We start from the raw sequence: 21,508 nt of genomic DNA on the forward strand, positions 1-21,508 counted from the left end.
ATGGTTGCACGTCTGCTGATAAGAGGGAAATTATTTGTGCTGGAAGCGAGATTCACAGCTAGGATACAAGTGACAACCAATGCCGAACTGTCCACAGCTTGCTAACCCTGTGTGACTGCCTACCTGGTGAGAAATGACAAAATTACCTGAACAGGAAATTGATACCTGGAACGAAGCAAGTAGAGTTAAGGTAACTGCAACACACACACACACACTTACGCAAGCACGCACACGCACAATTCTTTGCGCTTTAACAAGCCTTGAATGATCGTGTTTTAAATATTAAAAAATATGAATGTAAGGATTTTACAAGCCTGAGAGTCAAAGAACGAAAATTAATTGCAAACGCTGTAGAAAAACCTGTTATTATTTCTTACAATTGACTGACCCCTTAGTAAATCGATTTATCATTACGTGGAACTTTACATGTAGTGAGAAAGAACGGATTTTTCTGAGCAGAATTTTCTTCGATTAAGAATAAGGGAGTTAATATAGTAGCATGCATTCAAAGCGGGATTATCGAACATTCTCACGTTGAAGTCTTGAAGTCACTCACCTTTGGCCCTGCTTACCCGAGCAGTGGAAGGGGTACTACATCTAGGTTTAAGTAATGAAAATGCTCAGTAAAGATGTTAAAGCAACGCTTGTCATGGACTAGATGAGAGGGCACATAAATGTTCCATAATTAGAAGGCTTTGTATTTATTTTTGGGTAACTTTTTTTTGCACCATTTTCGGCTTTAACACTTTGCAGACATGTGTTACAAGATTGAACGGCTTGACTAAAAGCGATCCGCGTACATACAGATCATACATATTCTGACTGTCTGAACTCTGTGCGTGTGCGGGTTCACGTTGTTGTGGCAGACAGTTTAGCACTCGCGTTGAGCGAATACCGTCGACGTTTCTAAATATTTCGCAAAAACATTATTTGTACATATTCGAAAAAACCCAGAAACCTAGGAGCTAATCAAGCAAAACTAAAATGTTCTTTCTGTTTTCGGTGCCCTAATGCGTCCTGGGCTACATGACTACATTTCTGCCTACTAGCGGCTACACCGCGTCAATCTAAAGGGGAGACAACTTATTCATTAATGAAATGTTAATATAAGTTAAGTTCTCTCCCATTTACTAGTAATGTTTCAAAGGACATGAAAATCAATTCGAATGCCATTTAAAAACATGTATTTAAAGGTAATAAATAACAATAAGTGCATCAGCACTTAAAACCGGTGAGAACTCTTTAAAAGCATATTTACCTGCCACAAGCTCACTGTTGTCTGAAGTTTCTTATTCTCTCTGGGACTGACATTTCAAGAATACAAGACTAGTTTTTTTCCTGCAGTATCATGTTCTGTTTAGTTAGATTTTAATTCACTACAATTTTTGTTTTATTCTTACTTTTGTACTCTTTAGTGTGCTAGATTCTAAAGTTTGTACTAAAGTGTGTTTGATTCTGATGTTTTTAACCCGTTTGTGTATTTGTTTTCCCAGTGCTACTGGTATCCCATCATGTCACTGACGGATGTATTTTTCAACACGATCATACATGACAATAGCGCATTCCTCCAGCAAAGAACACAACGATAGGCTCCCATGTCTTGTGTATTCACTGTGTCACAGTCGAGGGTAGAGGGTATAAACATAAAACGATTACATAAGAAATTCACTGCGTAAAGCCTTGCTGTATCTATCATTTAAAAAAAAAAAGACAGCAAAATATCTGCCTCAACTACGAAGATTAGAGTGGATTGAATACCAAACCATTCAGCTTTCTCATTAATACAGTACGTGTGATATCAAGTTTAAAACCATGAATATTTTACTCCCTCATTCACACTCTCCTTGTCTATCCTCCAGCGCTATCCGTACTAGCATTCCATAAATGTCCTAAACAAGTATCAGGTGGCAGGGACGAAAATCAACATAGGTATCTAAGATTTATAGGAATCTCTATTAAAAGTAATCATCCGATAAAGTTTCCTCGCCTTAGGTTCCATACATATCCATAGTCATAAGACACTTCGGCTTAGACTATAATATTTTTTTCAGGAAAATAACTTCTTTGCTCCCTAATCTCGGAATGTGTCAATGAAAAAGAACATGACAGAGAATAAGAAAGGAGAGAGAAAGAAAAGAAGAAATGAATAAAGAAAGAGTCAAATGAAAGGTTAAAGCGAAATCTTGTATGATTAAGATGCAGTGCTCACAGCTGCAGCAATCAATTTCATTCCGAGAACGAGTTTAATAGAGGGCATGCTTCTTGCTGACGGGATGTCTAGGGTCTTCTATGCATTGTAGGGGTTGCAGATGGCTAGGGTGTCATGGAAGACCGCCTGCGGGAGATGTAAGGTGATGTTGTTCTTGTTCACCTATTTTTTTGTCACGCTTGAAGGCCAGCTTTCGAGATAAAAGTGGCAGTCATCTGCAAAGCATCTACAGGTCCGTACAGCTTGATGTTGAGGGACATCCGTGACGGCCAGACCTCCATTGTCTTCTTGATGGTATCGCTGTGTTCGTCCTGGACTGAAATTCAGAGCTGTGGTGCAGATGGCAAGGCGATTCTCTGTCTCTTCCCATGGAGGAGGATCAGTGGAGGGGACCTGGTTCCCTACTTTTGCAGGCAGTTGTTTTTGGTGCTGTTTCTGTAGTGCCTGTGTCTCTTTCACGAATAGTGATCTTCTGAGTCTGTCTAAAGATTGTTGTGCTTGTCTGGCACTCATTATATGGCTTTGCTTACATTCTCTTTTCTTGCTAAAGGGAGGAATTGCTGTTATCTTTCCTATTTTTTTCTATTGGTATTGTTGTCATGGTTCCAGTAATTATTCTTAGTGCCTGATTCTGAACGTTGTCCAAGGTCTGTTGATGTCTTTGCTGATATCACCCAAGCGTTTGACCCATATTACAGGTGTGGTCTTACACTTCTCTGATACACAGTTTTCAGGATTTTGTCATTCATCCACCAGTCGGTCCCTGTCAGCTTTCTCTGTTTTCTTCTTGTCTTGCCTTCAGCGCTGGCAATATGCTGCTTTCATGTCAGCCTTTTGTCAAAGGTCACATCCAGGTACGTCTGTTGATCTTTGGTGGAAAATGAGAAAAAGGTTGCTATTGTCTTCTCTCTGTTGACTGACACACCAGCTTTTATGCCCAAGCTGCGATTTTGTCCGGAGCAAGATGCATCCTGTACTTTGCCGCTGAGACGTATTCTTGCGAGCACCAGAGAAACAGGACATTTGAGTAAAGGGCGGCATGGGTTCCTTCTTGTACCGCAGGTACACAAAGGAACCCATGTTGCCCTTTACGCAAATGTCCTGGTTCTCTAAAGATAAAGAGTATGAACAGGGTTGGTGAGAGAGTTCCTTCTTGTGGAACGTCTTGCCGCTTGAGTACCTTGAGGCCATAGTGTCCATCCCCCTGCACCCTGGATCGTCTGTTGTACAGGAAGGAACACAGCCAGTTGGTCCGCCACTGCTTATTCGTCCAGGAAGAACCAGGTTTATGTCTCAGCTAAACTCAATATCTGGGGGCCATTCTCCCAAGGATAACGTAGTCCTAGATATAAAGTGGTGACATCTAGGAATCGGTTAATATGGTTATGATCTCAAACACACACACATGCGTGCTCCTGTACCACCCTCTCCCTCAAACACACCCATACCACGGGACTGCCCACACAAACACACCAACAAATTCAAGAAAACTGGCGAAGAAATCTGCTTCACACGCTACACACTTAGTATGTCAATACACAGACAATCTCGCTGTAAGTTTGGTTTAAACAGTCATTTTAATGACCGTCGTTTGTTTTCTAACCTGGAGTCTCATAGTAATAATGAAATAAAAATCGTAAGAGCCATGTACTATTATTGCGTTATGTTTTTATTATTATATACCTCTGTAATAATGCCTTTCATGAGTTTTTTTTTACAACAGACATACTGTGTGTAAAGAAGGAACGACTGGAGAAGACTGGACAATGCGAGCACTGTTGAATATTTCTACGATTCCAGATTCAAACATCACCCTAAGCGGAAACCAGCTCACTTAAAAAGTAAACGTGAATGAAAACATAAAATTAAAATTTTTAGTTTGAACAATCGAGGTTGACAGCGAGATGGTTAAACCTGCTCTCGAATGTATTTTGCATCTAGTTCAGCAAGCTTTTGAGCAGAAGCCAGACCAGAAGACAACCAATTCTAAATCCAAATCCTTTGCAACGACAAGGAGGTGAATGGAGATCAGTGTCTCGTGGCAGTTCCAGCGACAGTAAGACGCAGAGAGAAGGATCATGATGAGAGCAGCTGCAAATGACGGGCAGAAGACTAATGGGCACAACGCGAGATGTTAAACGGAAACACTGGTCGCCCGGAGGCAGATGAGACAGGCTTGAAATACAAAGACACTGGGCAAAACTATCAGGCTGGACAAAAATATCAGCTGGCAGTCCCAGTGATTAGCAGCGTGCACACGTGTATGCGTTCAATCCGACCAAGGAAAGAGGGACAAACAAAAAGAATAAAAGAAAAAAATAAGATGTTGCTGATGACTTGTTTTATTGCTTCATGAAATGGATGGCCGCGATCTCTTTATCTTTATATGCGTGCCTGCTTACCTGCTTATCCGTTTGTGTGTTTGCTAGCATGTCTGCCTTTCTCAGTCTTCCATTAGTCTAATTCGATTATTACTTTTTGACAGGAAACAGAAGTTCACCGACGCAACAGGGGACAAATGCTCATTTAGCCTTGCAACGACGGGTCAAAAACGTTGTGTAGCGAATGATGAACATTCTTCGCAGGCCCAGCACATCAATATTTGAGCACTTCCTCCAACAATTCTAGCTCCAGAATATAGTCCTTGATTAGAAGACGGCGCCGTTTCGACATTTCCGTGTGCAAAGTCAGTGCCAGGTCTTGCTGAGAGTTCCTCATCAGTACAACTGTGTTCTTGGTCGACCACAGGATGCAGGACCAAGTATCGCAAGTCTACTGTATGGTCTGCCATGTTACGAGACCAGATTGGTAAAGCACAAATCAATATTCTGTTTATTTTAGTCCAATAAAAGAAAAATAAAGCTACTTTAAAATTCAGTTGAATTTTCGAAAATATTTAAAGCAACGATCGCGTGTATGAACCTTTAAAAAAAAGTTTATTTATGTAGCGCCTTTCCCCAACATCAAAGCGCTGTACAAAACAAAACCACACGCAGCTGGTCTCAAAAATAAATATCGAAAATAAAAGCCCATTTTTAAAATTAAAGTATTCGAATGAAACCTGTATTTCAAGGCAGGTGTTTTCACAGTGTGGCCAATGCCTGTTGGCGATTTGATTCTACGAGCGGTACTTGTTGTGTTATTGTTGAAGCTTCTTTTTGACAATCTTTGTCGTCTTGTCAGCTATGTATGTGAAGCCTAATATCCGATTATGATGCTGTGCATGTTTGTCATAGTGGTGATGCAAGTAGAAATAACAAGAAGCTTGAAAGAGGTGGAGAATTGATAAAAGTCCTTTTACATGATATACTTTCCGTAGACATTACAAATCCATTCAAAATGACTTCTTTAATCACACATACAGCAGGCACAACACCAAAGTTTACATACTCGTCTAAAAACAGCCTACGTTAAAAAACAACACAGACAGACAGACAGACAGACAGACAGACAGACAGACAGACAGACAGACAGACAGACAGACAGACAGACAGACAGACAGACAGACAGACAGACAGACAGACAGAACACCCAAATACAAACCTTAACACACTCTTCTGCCATGAACCTCATGTCCTAGAAGCTACTTATCAGTAGTACTTATCCTGCGGCCATAGTCACACTAGCCAGTTAATGCCAACCTTTTTTCCAGAATTATATAAATATAAATAAAGACCAAACTATATAATTTTCTTTTCACTTATACGTCAAAACAATCTGTTTAGGTCATGCTGACCACCATTGAGAAGTCAGCATAAAGAAGGCAAAAATAAAAAAGACATTCTATTTCATCCTCAAAAGCATCTGTGTCAAATAGGCTACCTCACACCAAGGAAAACGGTTTCTGTGGTAATTAATTTCTGAAACAGCAATTTGAAAACCAGCATAGATTTTTCATATATTAATCTTGCTTATAATATCAACATACAATTCTCGCTGTGAGTAGATTTTAGAACTAATATATACATCACAGTGGGAAATATTTTCCAGACGTGTACTACTCTTGACAGAGAATATCACTCAGTCTTTCTCTAAACTTCTTACTGAAAACTTACTCCCTCTACACCCGTTGGAACCAGCTCGCACGCCATCGCCTTACAAAAGTAGACATGTCTAACAACCTGACACACAAAAGTGGACCTCCAACTACCACATGTATGACATTTAATATCACACTACCACACGCCTGCCAATGATCGTTACCCTACTATGCTTCACAATGACCATCACACTAACACACGCCTGAAAATATTCTCGTCTGAGATTCACTTTGCTAAGTTCCTAACATCATAAGTTTCGTCTCACTTAAAGTTTACCAAGCTCTAAACATTGCAGTGAGAAGCAGGTGAATTTTGAGAACCAGCTTACCATCCAAGGTTTTTTGCGTTCGTGGACAACTCGACTTCAAGTTGTGTGCAAATAAGTAGCTTCTAGGACATGAGGTTCATGGCCGAAGAGACATTCCCTACACATTAGAGAGTTCCTCGACGATATGTTTCTGCCCAAAAAGGATCCGCACAATGAAAGCAGGTCTTGGTGCAGGTCTGTAGCCATAGCAACAGAAGCATGTTGATGACTTCTATCAGTCTGATCACACCGTCGGCGATCTCAAGGCAATGTGTTGTCTGTCTCGGAGTCCGATGAAGTTTAGTCTCCGTGATTACATCGACAGATCACACGAGCCTGGCGAGGAGTCGTCTCTCATAGACTTTGTGCACGTGACCTGGCTGCTGGGAAGCCACTCTACCGAAATTGAGTCCAAAGCTTCTGTTGGTGCTGTGAGTGCCTTTTACGTGACGCGCACTAAGGCTTGTCGGTTGATCAACGAGCTCTCCGCCAGTTTCATCTAGAGCCTCCAATTTCCAAATTTTAATGTTAACTCACGTGTTTACAATCTCATTTCGACTTTTTTCCAAGCACCAGTTTGAGAATCTTATCCACTTCCTCGCCCTTTGTAAGTGCAACTCGCCCATCATTATTATGTTTCGTTTCTAGTCGTGTGCTATCCTGAGCGATCAATTTTTTTTTGTCTATTGTTATTGTTTTGCGCGTCCTTTCAGACAAGAATTAGACCAAATAATGTTGCTCGTCGCAGAAACAAAACATAAGAAAAAGGTTGTTTTTATTGTTCGAAAATTATTAATAATGAAACTATGTGAGTAATGTCAAATGACTTTTTGGTGGCTTTATTGGTTAACCTGTGTTAATTCCCGAGTGACTAAACAGAAAATAAATTCGAGTGTATGACGATATCAAGTCAGACTTGTCCGTGGTCTTATTCTTTTGTTCAGGTTACAATCTGGGTCATGTAGAGGTTCATCAGACAACAAAGCAAGATCTTGCTGTGACGATGTTTATAGACAATTATCTATGTACCTGCTAAAACATACTAGTAAAACATACAATCCTTCTTAGTAACCGATGTACTGTTGCCTATATATATATATAGGAAGCAATTTATAGTTTGAACTATATTATTATCTTATAAGCTCTCACAGCTGAGTGATGTCCCCTCGCCTGGGGCTGTAGTCATGAAGTTAGAGTAAGTCGTTTTTTCAGGGCAAGATGTGGACTCAAGGAAAAGCATTTTGTTTCCGAAGTTATAAAGCAGTGTCGAGATGCTAGGGCAGTTTTTCCACCGCTTTATTACTACGACTACAGGAGTAAAACATCAGCAAGGTCTGAACATAGTTTTATAGCTTTGGAAACAGGATCCTTATCCTTGAGTTCTCCACGTTGTCCCAGGGTTATGACTTACCCTCGCTTCATAAGTATGGCCACTGGAGGGTGACTTTTTTCTGATAGTGGCCTTGGGCATTCATCGTGTTTAGTGTCTGCTAAATACTGTTGATTTGTGCTTTTACTTGCGTTCACCTATTACTGTTCCGGACTGTGTTGCTGAGACAGTCATGTGATCGCCAAAATGGACAACTATATTGCTGCCACCGCCACCGCCAGCACTACTATTACCACTGATACCACTACAACTACAAACCACAGCTACGACTATAAAGACAGTCAAAAAGAAGAAAAGGGTAGAAAGGGATATTTTAGTAGTGGTACTGAACTAAAGTGATATTCACCTTCTTCTCTACCCGTCAACATAATGAACTCTATTTTTAGACCATTATCATTAAGTTTGTATGTTTATAATTTTTAAAAATCGGTTAAAACGGAACTTCGATGGTGTGGTAAATTGCCATATACACTAAATTTCTTGTAATTATTATCCTTATCATTATTTTTGGTGGCACTCAGGTATCATAAGTTCCACATAAGAAGGCTCTAGAAGATGAAGAGACGAAATTTCTTGAGCGAAACGGATGAATATCTCGGCTGCTTTTGACGTCACTTCCCTTCTCATCTGCACTAGACCGACCAAGGGAGAGCGACTTGTAAATCCTCATTAACTTTGTATTAGTGGATTTCTTTTCGTTTGATGTTCTTGCTATTTGCCTTTGCTTCCATTTCCTGTCAGCCAGGACCGCAGCTGTAGAAGTCCACGTGAAGCAAGCTCGCCGCTGTGTGGCGCCCCCGGCAGTCAGGCCGCAAGTACTGTGTGGACAGCCATATTGGTAGCGGTCTTCACTCGGCCACAGACACGCAGCCAGAGACTAGGAAACTACTAGCCCATAATTTATACAAACAATTTAGCAAAACAGTTTTTTTGGTTATTTATTTTTCTCAGTGTTAACAGGTCACAGTGCTATTAGTAGCTAGAGAAAGGCTGTTGTGTAAGGTGAGTGGAGCGGCATCATTTTGGAAACTAAGTGGACAGGGCTATGTCAATATAAGCAATCAGATCTCCTTCTGTTTTCTATTTTCTACTTTTTAAAGAAGAGGAAAAGCTGTTTTATTTTGGGACCCAAGGTTAATTGGGCGATGTTGGCATTCTGCAGGAAGCAGGGAGTCCTGTGACTACAGAGGCTCTGTACAAGCTGATGGATTGTGTTATATAGGTAGCGGAGACTTGTTTGGCAATCAACGATCACACCTTTGGCAAAAACTTTACCAGTCAATTCGACTATAACCACCATTAACTCCTCCTCCTTCTCATCCTTCTCCTAGCAGCTCTACCACCAATATAAATAAAGACAATGCAAATAAAACTCTGATGCAGTATATATATATAAGAGAGAGAGGTGAAAAACATTGCCACCTCTAAACTGAATAATAAAATGATCCAATGAAAAACTAAATCAAGTAAAAAAAGAAAGAACCAATCAAGTCTGAACGAATGATGAATCAAGTAAGATCGTAAATGAGCTTCAGTGGAGGAACAATAAATTTCCATACCCGAAAAAGATCGCAAAAGTATGGAAATTATTCAATTTTCGCCCATCAGAAAGTTAAAAAAAAATCGAAGTCGGAGATGCTTAGACCGGTAAAAAATGCAGTTTCAGCCGCCTGTCACTTCAGCGCTAAACGATATTCACGCTCAAGCTCTTTCAAAGGCAAGGAGTAAATCAGTGAGCCGCCAGTGGACCTGCATCCTAATGGCGGGGCGGCCAGCAACATGTCTGCGGGCGACTGAAGCACGTTCTTTGCCGCATGTTAGACTGCTCCTTTATAGGTAGATGACCATAGGGGATACTTTAATGGATGCATACACAGACCGAGGGATAGAAGAAATGGTTCGAAGATCCCAAAGTTAGGGGATTCTTTAGATAGTGAAGGAGAACTCCATGGACTTTGGAAGCCAATAAGATAACAAGCACAGGTAGCTCAGCCCAGCATCACAGAAGCAATCAACAACGGTGTAAAAAGGCAAAAGTTCAGATGCTTTTTATGGTAATTAAGGAGAATTTTAACATATCGAGCACCCTGACAAAAAATTTGAGTCAGGAAAACGAAATAAATGCTAAGGAGACTTATTTACTTATTGATGTGTGTCGCATTCTGACAGCTCTTTGAGTAAATATGGAGCTAGAACATATACTGAGGGGAAAACCATTTGATATGACAGCAAATAAACGAGATCAGTAGTGAAGCTAGATAGAGGACTTACTAATTTTTTTCTAAGAGCATTTTCTTGATAAGTAGAAGCTAATACAAGAGTGGACAGTGGCTTCTCTGTTGTTCCCCCTGTTCATATTAAGATCTTTTAAACCGTTCTTTCTGTCGTTTCAACACAGATATCGTGTTACAGTGTCACATCGCTATCTTTATATATATATATAGCTTTTTGAAGTAAACTGCACAATCAACTACTTTGAAACTATATTTATTTTTCACCATTGTGAAATTAAAGCTGATTTACATTTTAAAAGAGACCACGAACAATACATACCAACAAGTTAAATTACAAATTTTTATTCTACATAGATAGCCAGTAACAAATAACAAATTTAGTCCACAAGTTTTTCTTCCTCAGACCACCCTAAAACGAGTATTGACAGCAAACTAGATGTTTGTTTTTATTGCACTATCGTAAAATCCAAACTAAAGGAAAGAAAGCCACAAGTGTATACTGCACAGATAACACCGTGAAAGAGAGACTGAAAGCAAGCCACAGGTCTGTAGTCTGAGAGAGGTGTTGACATACAAACGGTCTGCCAGCTAGTCCTCGAGGACGACCGTACAGCTGACAACAAAGTAGAAAAGACTCAATTCCAGACTAAGTCGCAATCGACCAAGTCGATTCAAATGGAATTCCATCTTTTAATGGGAAAAAAATTTCAGACGAATCCCACTGAGGTCGAGAAAGTTCTTTCTGGTACGCTCCCTCTTAGGGTTTCCTTTCAGTCACGCCACTGGAATTGAATTCGTGACCTTTGGCACAGGGAGAACAAAGCTTTGGTGAGTGTACAGGTATACCTACAAATCACACAAGTCATTGATCATCATCTTTATAGTAGACGCAAGGGTCAGGGAGAGGGCAGGACGAGGCTGTTTGCTTGACTAAGTAAGCAGGGGCTCAGTCATCGACACTGTTTATCTATCAGTTCCTAATGCGCTTCATTTCTAAGTTGTAGATAGAGAGGTGTGTTTATATGTTCAGATGTACTCTGCTGCTCACACTCTCTTCACTTACAAGTAGTATTCAGAAAAAGGAAGTGAGAGCGGGAGGGATGGCAAGATGGAGAAAGAGCTCACACACAAGAGATTTTTTTTATTCATTATTAGTTGTAATTTATAGAATTATTGCCTCAATATAATTGTGGAGGTGGAGAACAATTTGGAACTATAATGAGGCTATATTTACAATAAAACAATCCTTGTTTTATAAACAAAGTAAGTGTGAACGCATGTATCTTTGTCGGTTTGGACATTGTGTATTTGTCTGCCTATACATGGTGTAATTGTTTATAGCTTGACATGGTATACAAGGTAAAGGCAAAGGTCATCCACATAGCGCTCTAAACACTGGGATCAGCTTTCTCTGTATATGCCTATCTATGATGCAATTGTTTGTCTGTATAACATGCATTGCTGTGTTGTGTCTGCATACAGTGTGTATTTGCATGCTAAGGCGTTTGTTTCTCTGTACTTACCTTTCTACGTGTTTTTTGTTTGTTTGCTCCCTCTCATAGAGTTTTTTTCTAACTTTTTCAATCCTTCAACTTGTCATATCGTTAGCTGTTCCGTAAACGTTAATTGGAAATAATTTTACTCTCAGTGGGTCATGAGTCTTACAAAAAAAGGCTGCAGTGCCCTTCAAATCACTTTGTTAAAAAAAATCTTCTCAGAGCTGCTTTTCGCATGTTGCATGTTAAAAAATCTCCCAAAAAACTGATTGCTTGTCACACAAGCTATTGCAAATATAACAGTAAAATGAATTTCAAAAGAAAAATTCACTGGTTTTAAAACACTTTTTTTATTTTGCTCCACCATTCATCTTCAAATCGACTTTATAGTAAAAAGTAAATTGTAGATTGAATAATTTCTTAACCTTTTATTGGGCTAACAAATCTGTATATTCATACACTTTAAACGTTCTCACACACAGTTCATAGTTATTACTCGGTAGATATATTACCTATGAAACAGCAACAAAACTCATGTTTACATGAGCTTATTCAATATGGTGCGTGAGAAAACACAGGTTGATTCTATGTTTAGAACTATTTATCAATTCTTACTGGGAACTTGCAAGGTCCAGGAAATGCCAACGTCCTCAATTTCTTGAAGTAGTCGCAATGAACTTTCATGTCAGTTAATAGGTAATGGGGAGGTGAAGACATCGGAAGGTAGATAACAGAGAAGCGGTGCCAGCAACCTGGTAGAGTAGAGGAGACGAGTTCTATCTATTTATAAACAATTTGAGATTCGCAAGTCAGATTATATGATACAGCAAGTTTCACAATTTAACAAAATAATACCTAAAAAAACTGAAATAAGAATTACTTATTGAAGTAATTAAACACTTTTTAAATGATGAGCTTAAGGAGAAGAGGCAAAAATCAATATTTGAATTGCTAAAATTAACGAATTGTAAGTATGGATTTTATATTTGTATTCCTAGTATTGGAATGTTTATCAAATATATGAAAATAAAAACAAGAAAGGGATCTGGAGGCATGTACATTGAGTGTTTGAGTCAGTGATTTTCATCTTTTTCTATCCCACACTTTCTTAGGAAAAATGTCTACACCCCTTACAAAAGTAATATTGAATTAGTGAACATATAAGAAAAAATCACGATTAAATGTGCATTTTAAGGTTTTTTTTTTAAAGGATTTCTTCAATGGAGTTTTGCTTTTTGTTACTTATTTATGTTCATTTTAATAATGTTTTGTAAATGTTACAGTTTTGATTTGCAATTTTGGTTCCATCAGTGGATAATTTTGATATGGTTATAGCGTCATTAGTTTGAAACAAGAATAACAAAACCTAAGGAAAGGAGAACAAAGCGAAGAATATCCCGAAACTACTTGAGAAAAGTTGGCGAGCCAGCAGTCAGTGATACTTATTAACAAAATTTCATGCTCTTCCTCTACCGTCTTTGGAATCTACCTGGCAGAACCAACAAATAAATTTCTATTCAACCTTGAACATTTAAAAATAACTTCCTTGTGTGTGTGTGTGTGTGCACGTGCGTATGTCTGTGTGTTTGCGAGCGAGCGTGCGCAAGAGAACTGTAAAGGATGCAGATGATAATAGACACTATGTGCTACCTTTCATTACACTACAAAGTGGAAGTCTGCCTTCAGTAGCTGAGAGAAAAGGAATTGTTGACTTCTAGTGAAACATACACATGTGAGCGAGCCATCGTATTTCTGCCTGCTGGTTCTTTGTTCACAGCATGTCTGTCAGTTTGTGTGTTTGTTTGTAAGTCTAGCTGTTTTGAACGTGTGTGTTTTCCTAACTCTTATCTCTCTTGAAAAGCACAAATTACTGTTATCAACCTCCTGGTCCATTCAGACTCGAATATGTTTTGTACCGACTTTGTGAATGCTGCGTATTTAGTTGTGGTATACTTTCATAGTGCTGAGTATTCTTTGTAAATCTCATACCAGAAATGCTTTTTAGAAATCAGTTTTTAATGTGTAGGTATTCCAAAAGAATAAGACTTACAAAAAATATTATTTTTGGAAAAGTAATGACTTTCTATTTCTTTTTTAAAGCTGCTTTAGCCGTATCGATACCAAGGTTTCATTGGCCTAAAAGGCAAACGACCAGCTTTTAAATGAAACGAATTTTTAATTAACTGCAAAATGATTTCAACTCATGCTTTTGCATCAACAACAACAGATTGTAACTGAGACAGTTTCTGGTATGAACAGTACACCTCGCATCAACAACAATCTCTGCCTATACCCACACAGTTCACGGGGAGAGTGTGGTGTGGGCTGTCAGCCCGCCAACATTTCCTCCGCCAATAATGCCAGCGGTTGGCCTTTCGCCTGAACGCTGTACCCGCGTTCACAAGCAGCGCCATCGCATCCAGACAGCAGGCTGGGAGGAAGAGATACAGGCATGTGCAGCCACACGGCCAGCCAGCAGGAAGCTAGGCATGCGCGCGCTCCCTCTGATATCGTCACTGAGCAGTGTCGTCTGCTATCATCGAGTTTACTCTCCGGATTTATGTCTTACGTCTGGAACGAAACATCTGGAATAACGCCGCCATTCACTCTACCCTTGTTGCTATGTCGTGGGAATTTATACCCTTTGCCTTACTACCGCACATGTGGATTCTGTTATTTGGTCTCGCTGTTTCTCCTACGAGTGTGAGCTACCAGGCACCGATACCTATTGGTAAGTGTTCAGATTCCTATAGACACCAATATCTATCAGCCAGCTTAGACTGCTACGAGGTATTAATACCTACCACGAAGTGCTTCAATGTTCAAGACTTTCGTTTTAGTAGAAGTATATTTTGATTTTTGTTTGTTCATCTCATTCTAAGATGACTTTGCTTTGACCACATAGATGGACATTTGCTGGCATTCTGAGAGCTTTGTCCATGTCCTCTTCGTGGGCTCATCGATAGTTTGCTTGACTTGATGTGTCTGCTTTCACTAGCAGCATCCGTATTTAGATGCGTTTACAAGTTCTGATTTTAGGTATTTAATTCGCCAACTGATGATCTAAAGTTTAATTTCTATAAATATTGTAAAACACTAAGCAGAAAGAAGGGTAGGCTAGAGAAAACCTGACCAATCGAAGGGTCATTAAGCTCACAGCCCGAAGAGATCACGTAAGGGCCACTAACGGACAGGATGTGAACGGAAACGAGACTTTGGATCAGACCCGTGCACCTCCACAATATTTGGCTCCAGAACAGACCCTATCACCTCCACAAATTAGTTGCGACACGTATGGACTTAAGATTTTCAATGTATTCCTACATACATTGTACAATACTAAGTATAGTTAATGTCTGTGATGTCTTAGTATTAGTTATGTGCGAACATTCATACTGGAGAATGTTCTAGGTTCCATATACACAGTGACTAAACTGTTGCTAGCTCATGTGGACAAAGATTTTTAACTCTCCCAAAATTTCTGACTATTTAAGGCAAACACTATAGATATGGGTAGCTTATATAATGGTACAGTATATGAGATGGGGAGGAAGTTCAACACATATTAATAATAATCTGTGAAGTTAACAATTTAAAACCTTGACATAACTCTGAGATAGAGAGTATAGCCTAAGACTTTCTGAAATTACTGTCATAGCACTAACGATTGACAAAAACAACCCACAGAACTGTTTTTCACTGGGAACGCTAATTCGCAAAATAATTTATTATTTAAATTAGAAAGACCACCTACGGATATAGCCTAAGAAAACGAAGCAAAACCCGCTGTGTATTTAAACATAAAAAACCTCTTAGAAGAGCAACCTCAAGCAGAATACTCATTGTTTCACGAGACATATGTATCAGAAAGGGAAAGTTATCAAAATATTATTTACTTAGTTGTACTAATGTCATCCTGAATAGGAAGTCAAAGGATTACTTTGTGTTGCTTTTTGAGAGCAGGAAAGGGATTATTTATTCCAGAGCAATACCTGTCAAAAAGATGAAAAAGTTAGAAACAACATCCAAAATGCACTGAATTTTAAAATTTACATTTACGATAATTAAAAAAAAATCGCTACTCATAACAACAAAGCAGACCGAATGTTGAGACTGGCATGCACAAAGAGGACAGCTATTTCTGCTCCATCTCCATCTATGCAAAGTCTCTTGTTTATAGGCCAGCCATTAGGAAGGAAAGACTGCGGTACGCTTTTAGTGCTGATCAGCTCAATTTGATTTATTTCGAGTATATTGCTGACAGTCCGAAAGTCGGGTCACTGTTTATAGGAAGAGCATGATCCTGCGCTTCGTTTCCACCCGTGGGTGAGAGGGGACGTAGGGGTGTGTGGGTGGACAAGAGAAAAACGGTGATATCAACACTTTTACACCTTGAGACAGACAGAATAGTTCCACCAGACTGGGGAACACAATCACTTGGCCTGACTGCTTAATCAGTAGTCTCCCATTTAAAACACGCAATATGTCCACCTTTTCGATATTCTCCCGTCTGGTCCTGATGTCCTGTCAGCTGAGAGATTTGTCAGTCCTGGCTGGTTTGTTGGACGGCTGAGTCTTCAGTGCTGGCCACTCCAAGAGTTAGTGATGGCTAGCCTAGTCTTCAGTGCTTTAGAGTTGTATCTTTTATTATTAGTTTTTGATTATTTTATAGACTAGTATTCTCTACTCGAGAGTAACACTTCTGAGCATGCTTTTCAACCAGCTTTTACGCCCTGGTCTTTGAAGATTACATCTGGTGTTTATAACAACAGCAAGACTATAGTAGACAAAGGTGTTATATGCACTCTTTTGATCTCCATTTTATGACTTCCCAGAAATCTCAAATGTCTTAGCACACACATACACACACAGAAAGATAATTTCACCCCCTACACAACGTGCAGCTTCTAAAGAACGCGGATATTTAAAACTCGGAATGATTTTTGTTTGTGCTTACCCGACAAGTTCCGTTGACTTGTTGAGTTTATAGATTTTGTGTGAAGTTTGAAAAAAAAAACAACTCTAGCTTTTTACATATGACTCAGTTACTTGCACAGCAGCAATGACTAGTTTTAATGCGGAAAAATGCCTTAATTTAACACTATTTTATGTCTCTTAGAAAAAATAATAAAAGAATTTATAGAGCGCATTTTCTGACTTAGTAGAACGCTGAATGCGCTTTACAAGAGAAAGTCAAGCAGAAAGTAAAAGCGATACAAAATGTACATAACACACATAACAAGATATGTCAGCAAACAAACAGCGAAACAAACAATGTAGACAAAACTAAACTTTTTAACAGTCTGACACCTTATATACTTTAATGAATCTTCACACGCAAAACTTTGAATTCAGTCCGGCTTGTGGCTCAATTTCCTTGGAAAGGAATGTTGTAGAAGCACAGCATGGGGATGGTGACAGCAGAAGATTAACAAAAAACTGATTATCTCGTATTTCTGCTCTTCATCACCCCTTCCCAGATTGCCAGCCATCACATCCCTCCCCTCCCCTGTTACCTGTTTCCCCGCTTACTCCGCCTTTGTCTTCGTCTTCTGCCTCTGACCATCGTGTTGTCAGCGAGCCATCGCAGTCCTCGAACCGAAATAACGATAAGAAAAATTATTCACGAAGGAAATTCTTGAATTGTTTTCCACGTGGTAACGGTTTTTAAGCTCCGTTCTCAGTGTGCAGTACTGTACACAGGCCTTTACAGGAGCAGATGCAAGACGTGGGACTTGAGGTCTCAGCTTACTTGCTGGTCGCCCTGTCTGTGCACTAACACTAGTTTGTGGCAAAAGAAGTCACAAAAACTGCATACGGCAACAGGACTTTTAGTCATTGTGCAGAGAAACAATGAAATTCTCTCCCCTTCCATATCCGCCACCTACCCACTAGTAAATCTTTTATACGTCCACTGAAAACGCACATCCTCTGTAAACATTACTCCTAACAACCTTTCCCATAATACTAGTCCTTTCTCACACCCTTCCTTTTGCAATATCATGTTATTCTCAGTTCTTGTTCTTGTTATTTGGTTTCTCTTTGTGTTTTCTGTATTTGATTTTATTCTTTGTTTAGTACGGTTGTTGATACTTTTATAGTTCATGTTATTTGTTTGTTTTCCTGTCACTCGTATGCTGTCCATGCTTCGTTCTTGTTCTTCGGCGCTAAGAGCATGCTCCTTAGGAGTATGAGTATGAACATTTACAAATTTTGCATTTATTATTATTATTATTTATTATTATTCTTATTGAAAAAGATGTGTTTTCTCGAGGTTTTTCTAGAGGTGACATGGCAGTTCCTGGCACAGGAATGAGGTGCCCTGAAAGTGTTGGGAATGTGATTACATTTTATATATATCAATTGCTAAGTTGCAGAGTGTAATCTAGCGATGAGCAAAGTTTTCATTTCGCGGTCTGGTCATGTGGCGGGCCGGTAACATACCCAATTCCCAGGTTAGGTGACTACACAGCACACATAGTGATAATGGAATGGACACTAACTGAGTACATAATGATGTTTACTTACCGAGTTTATAGTGTAAAGTTAAATTGTTTGAACTCGCTCACAATAAAACTTTAAAACGAGTCCTTCCTTTGAAAGCAGCAGTCCCCAGTGCATTTAACAAATTCATCAGACATGTCAGCCGTGTATTTGTCATGTATTCGAGGGGCTGTGTGCAGCGTACTTTAGGCCGCAAGCCAGGTACATAATTCTATGTCTATAGGCCTGGCTAGGTGAGCCTCACAATACAACAAATACTGCAAGAACCAAGAGTTTGTCTCCTTGAAACCTGACAATTTTAACCGGAGGATATTATGCTACCAACGGGATAAGAGGGACTAGATAACATAGATAACATAGATAACATAGATAACATAGATAACGCAGATAGCATTTGTTATGTGAAATTGGTTTCGTGCGGCAAATGAAGGACAGAAACTGTGTTATAACAGGATGTCGTTAGCTGATCTATTGCAAAGATGATATTACAGCGGAAAGATAGATTACTTAAATCAGTCACATTTACAGGATAAGATAGAAATATCAAATACTTCTTGCTTGACATCAAAAGAAATAAAAATTTGCTAAAACTAGACGAAGAGATTTTCTCCAATAAATGTCTTAAAGATTATTATACTTATGATTTATTTCATGGGGAAAAATTATCAAAGTACAATCAAATTTTATATATTTTATATATATATATACAGTGATACCTCGGTTCTCGAACGCCTTGACTTTCGACCAAATCGGTATTCGACCAGGAAATTCGAGAAAATTTTGTCTTGGAATCCGAACAAATATTTGGAACTCGAACATCCGAACGTCCGAGATGAGCCGAGTTGAGCCGAATGGCGTTCATTGGGCCCAGCGCGCCTTGCTTGCGTCATCAGTGTTAGTGCAGAGAGAGAGAGTCACGTTTTGTGGAGAGAGTCATGAAATGTGTGCAAAATGGGCAGAAATCGCAAATTTTTTTGAACAGCATCACCCTGATAAAGTGGTAGCAAATAGAGCAGTTAACATTTTTAATGACAATGTTATGTCCACTTCCCGCAAAATTTTGCAAAGGAGAAAAAAACAGCAAACAATTGACAAATTCTTCCGTAAAGAAATCAGACAAGCAACTGCAGAGCAAGATTCTGATTCTCCTCAGCAAAAGATACAGAGAACAGAAACACCCGAAGAGCATTACCCTCTGTTTTTTATTGAAGAGGACTCCCCTTCAAAAACAATAACCATCCCCCTTCCCTCCTCCCTCCACATTCATTCCCTCCTGCCATAAAGTTTGGTACAGGTGCAGTAAATGAAACACAATTTACTGTACTGTACTGTACAGTACATTTTATTTTTGTTTTGTTTTTGTTTTAATAAATACACGTTTATTTCTTATTTCTTGTTGAGACTCATGTTTTTCTACATATTATATACAAATTAGGCCAGTAAATAGGCATTTTCTGGGGCTTGGAACGAATTAATCCAGTTTCCATTATTTCCTATGAGTTTCATTGCTTCGGTTCTCGAACAATTTGGTTCTCGACCGTCCTCCCGGAACGAATTATGTTCGAGAACCGAGGTATCACTGTATATGTTTCTGTATGAATGCGTGCTTGATGTATGCATAAACATCTATCTACATCATATATTTTCTTTATGTTAGTTACACACTGAGCGAGCAAGAGAATGTGCGTGTAAAGAAATATCTGATGGCTTACAATTACTGAAGCAAAATATTAAAAAATTACTCTTCGAGAGAGAATTTCAAGAATGAAAAATGTGTGTACAAACCCAGGCTAAGCCAGGGCAGTAGAAAACCTTTTGAATATATATTTAAATGTTAGTTGTAAATGCCCTAATATATCAAAGAACCAACGGTCACTGCAAGTCTGTACATATCCCTCGACTCGATAACAATAAAATCAAGCCGACAAGATATATGTTTTGGTGTGTTGTTAACTCGAGATGCTTTATTATCAGGACCAGCCCTGTGTACTGTACTTTATAGGTTTGAATGATGCTTTTAGTTGTCGTTTATAACCCAGATGGCATTCACTTCTGCAAGAAAGTTGTGGCAGTAGGAATCGTCGGTGCCTTCAGTTAATACGGGAGAGGACTGTAAGAAAGAAAGTGTTTCACTAATCAGGCAGGAAGGCACATAGTGTTGAGAGATTATGACAGCTTGAGCTAAAGGGCAAACGTCAACGAGCCCCCCGTCAACTTCATCGTTAAAAATGATAGAAAGTGTGAGCAGACGGCTTAGTCGCAGACAGAAGAGATGCTGGCATGGACATCCAGGTCCAAAGACCAGCGGGTGTCACGTACACGCGCACCCGACTGTGCAGTGTACAAACAAAGGATTACAAAAATCGTGATTGTTCTGTCTATTTTACCTAGTTTTCTCCAAGTTTCTCCTCCATATTCTTTAGTATTTGTCAGTGTTATTTATTATGTTATTATTATATGAGAGCGCACGCGAAAGAGAATTATACTTCTCACTAGAGTCTGTGTGGTGGATCCACAGATGTTGTGTTTGGTACCTTCATGATCGAAGAGCTCGTCCTGTTGACACGATGAACCTGAGACCTTCGCTTGCTTCCTGCCTGTATGGCAGCTGTTTACAAGGCAGATTCCCGCTGGGTTTTCAATGATGGCTTAGCTGCTTAAAATGTGCATACAATCAAGACGGAAAGACAGCGAGGAAGGGAGGAGAAAGATAAGCATCATACTCTCAGAAAGCTGGCCCCGAGATAAGTGAGATTTCTGACCCCTCACTTTCATATTCTACATTCTCTAAACGGTCAAATGATAGTTAAGTGAATGGCTTGTTGACTTTAATCAAGAAGATCGTACGTTATGATAAATATGTTTATTGCTGTGTGGTTGAATGTTTGCGTTGTGAAGGTGTAGGTTTGTAATTATCACAGACACAAGGAATTAACATATGGCTCCAGCTCCTACATTAGTCGAGGCTCTTATAGTATAAGTGTATCCATGTACAATCATGATGTCTGTGTTGTTCACCAGACCTGTGTGTGGTGATGTTTCATGTTAAAATCAACGGGCTGTATTCTGATATTTGGGGAGATAGTATATTACATTGAGCTTTACCAGCAATATTTAGGAAACAAATATGCACTCAACTTGTCTTTTACGTGTGTAGTTAGGTTCCATTTCCGGTTTCCTTCAATTTCTTTAGAAGCAGCAGATGGTGATGATTAGAAAGACTACAAAAAGGATAAACGGCTATGAAAATTGTGGTAATATTAATACCATCAGTGGTAGAAGCAACACTGACAATCGTAAACATAGCAACACCTTCGTAGGCAAGTGG

At 39.3% G+C, this 21,508-nt stretch overlaps 1 protein-coding gene and 1 long non-coding RNA gene across 3 annotated transcripts in view; both read left to right on the forward strand.

The window, feature by feature from the left end:
• Nucleotides 1-5,040, forward strand: part of LOC112560034 — a 12,329-nt gene extending 7,289 nt beyond the window's left edge. Inside the window, exons 3-4 of one of the 2 annotated variants that reach the window (XR_003098462.1) lie at nucleotides 3,933-4,050; nucleotides 4,695-5,040. This is a non-coding gene — a long non-coding RNA (uncharacterized LOC112560034). Of the gene's footprint in view, nucleotides 1-3,932; nucleotides 4,632-4,694 lie in introns of those variants that run through there. The other variant, XR_003098461.1, reaches the window with a different exon arrangement.
• Nucleotides 5,041-14,122: 9,082 nt separating this feature from the next.
• The window catches only part of LOC112559484 (glutamate receptor-like), a 62,163-nt gene continuing 54,777 nt past the window's right edge, over nucleotides 14,123-21,508 (forward strand). Inside the window, 1 exon segment of the mRNA XM_025230778.1 lies at nucleotides 14,123-14,407. Coding sequence (XP_025086563.1) covers nucleotides 14,299-14,407 — 109 coding nt within the window. The 5' untranslated portion in view covers nucleotides 14,123-14,298.

This window comes from Pomacea canaliculata, linkage group LG3, assembly GCF_003073045.1.
Source record: "Pomacea canaliculata isolate SZHN2017 linkage group LG3, ASM307304v1, whole genome shotgun sequence".
In the NCBI taxonomy this organism is placed as follows: Eukaryota; Metazoa; Mollusca; class Gastropoda; order Architaenioglossa; family Ampullariidae; genus Pomacea; species Pomacea canaliculata.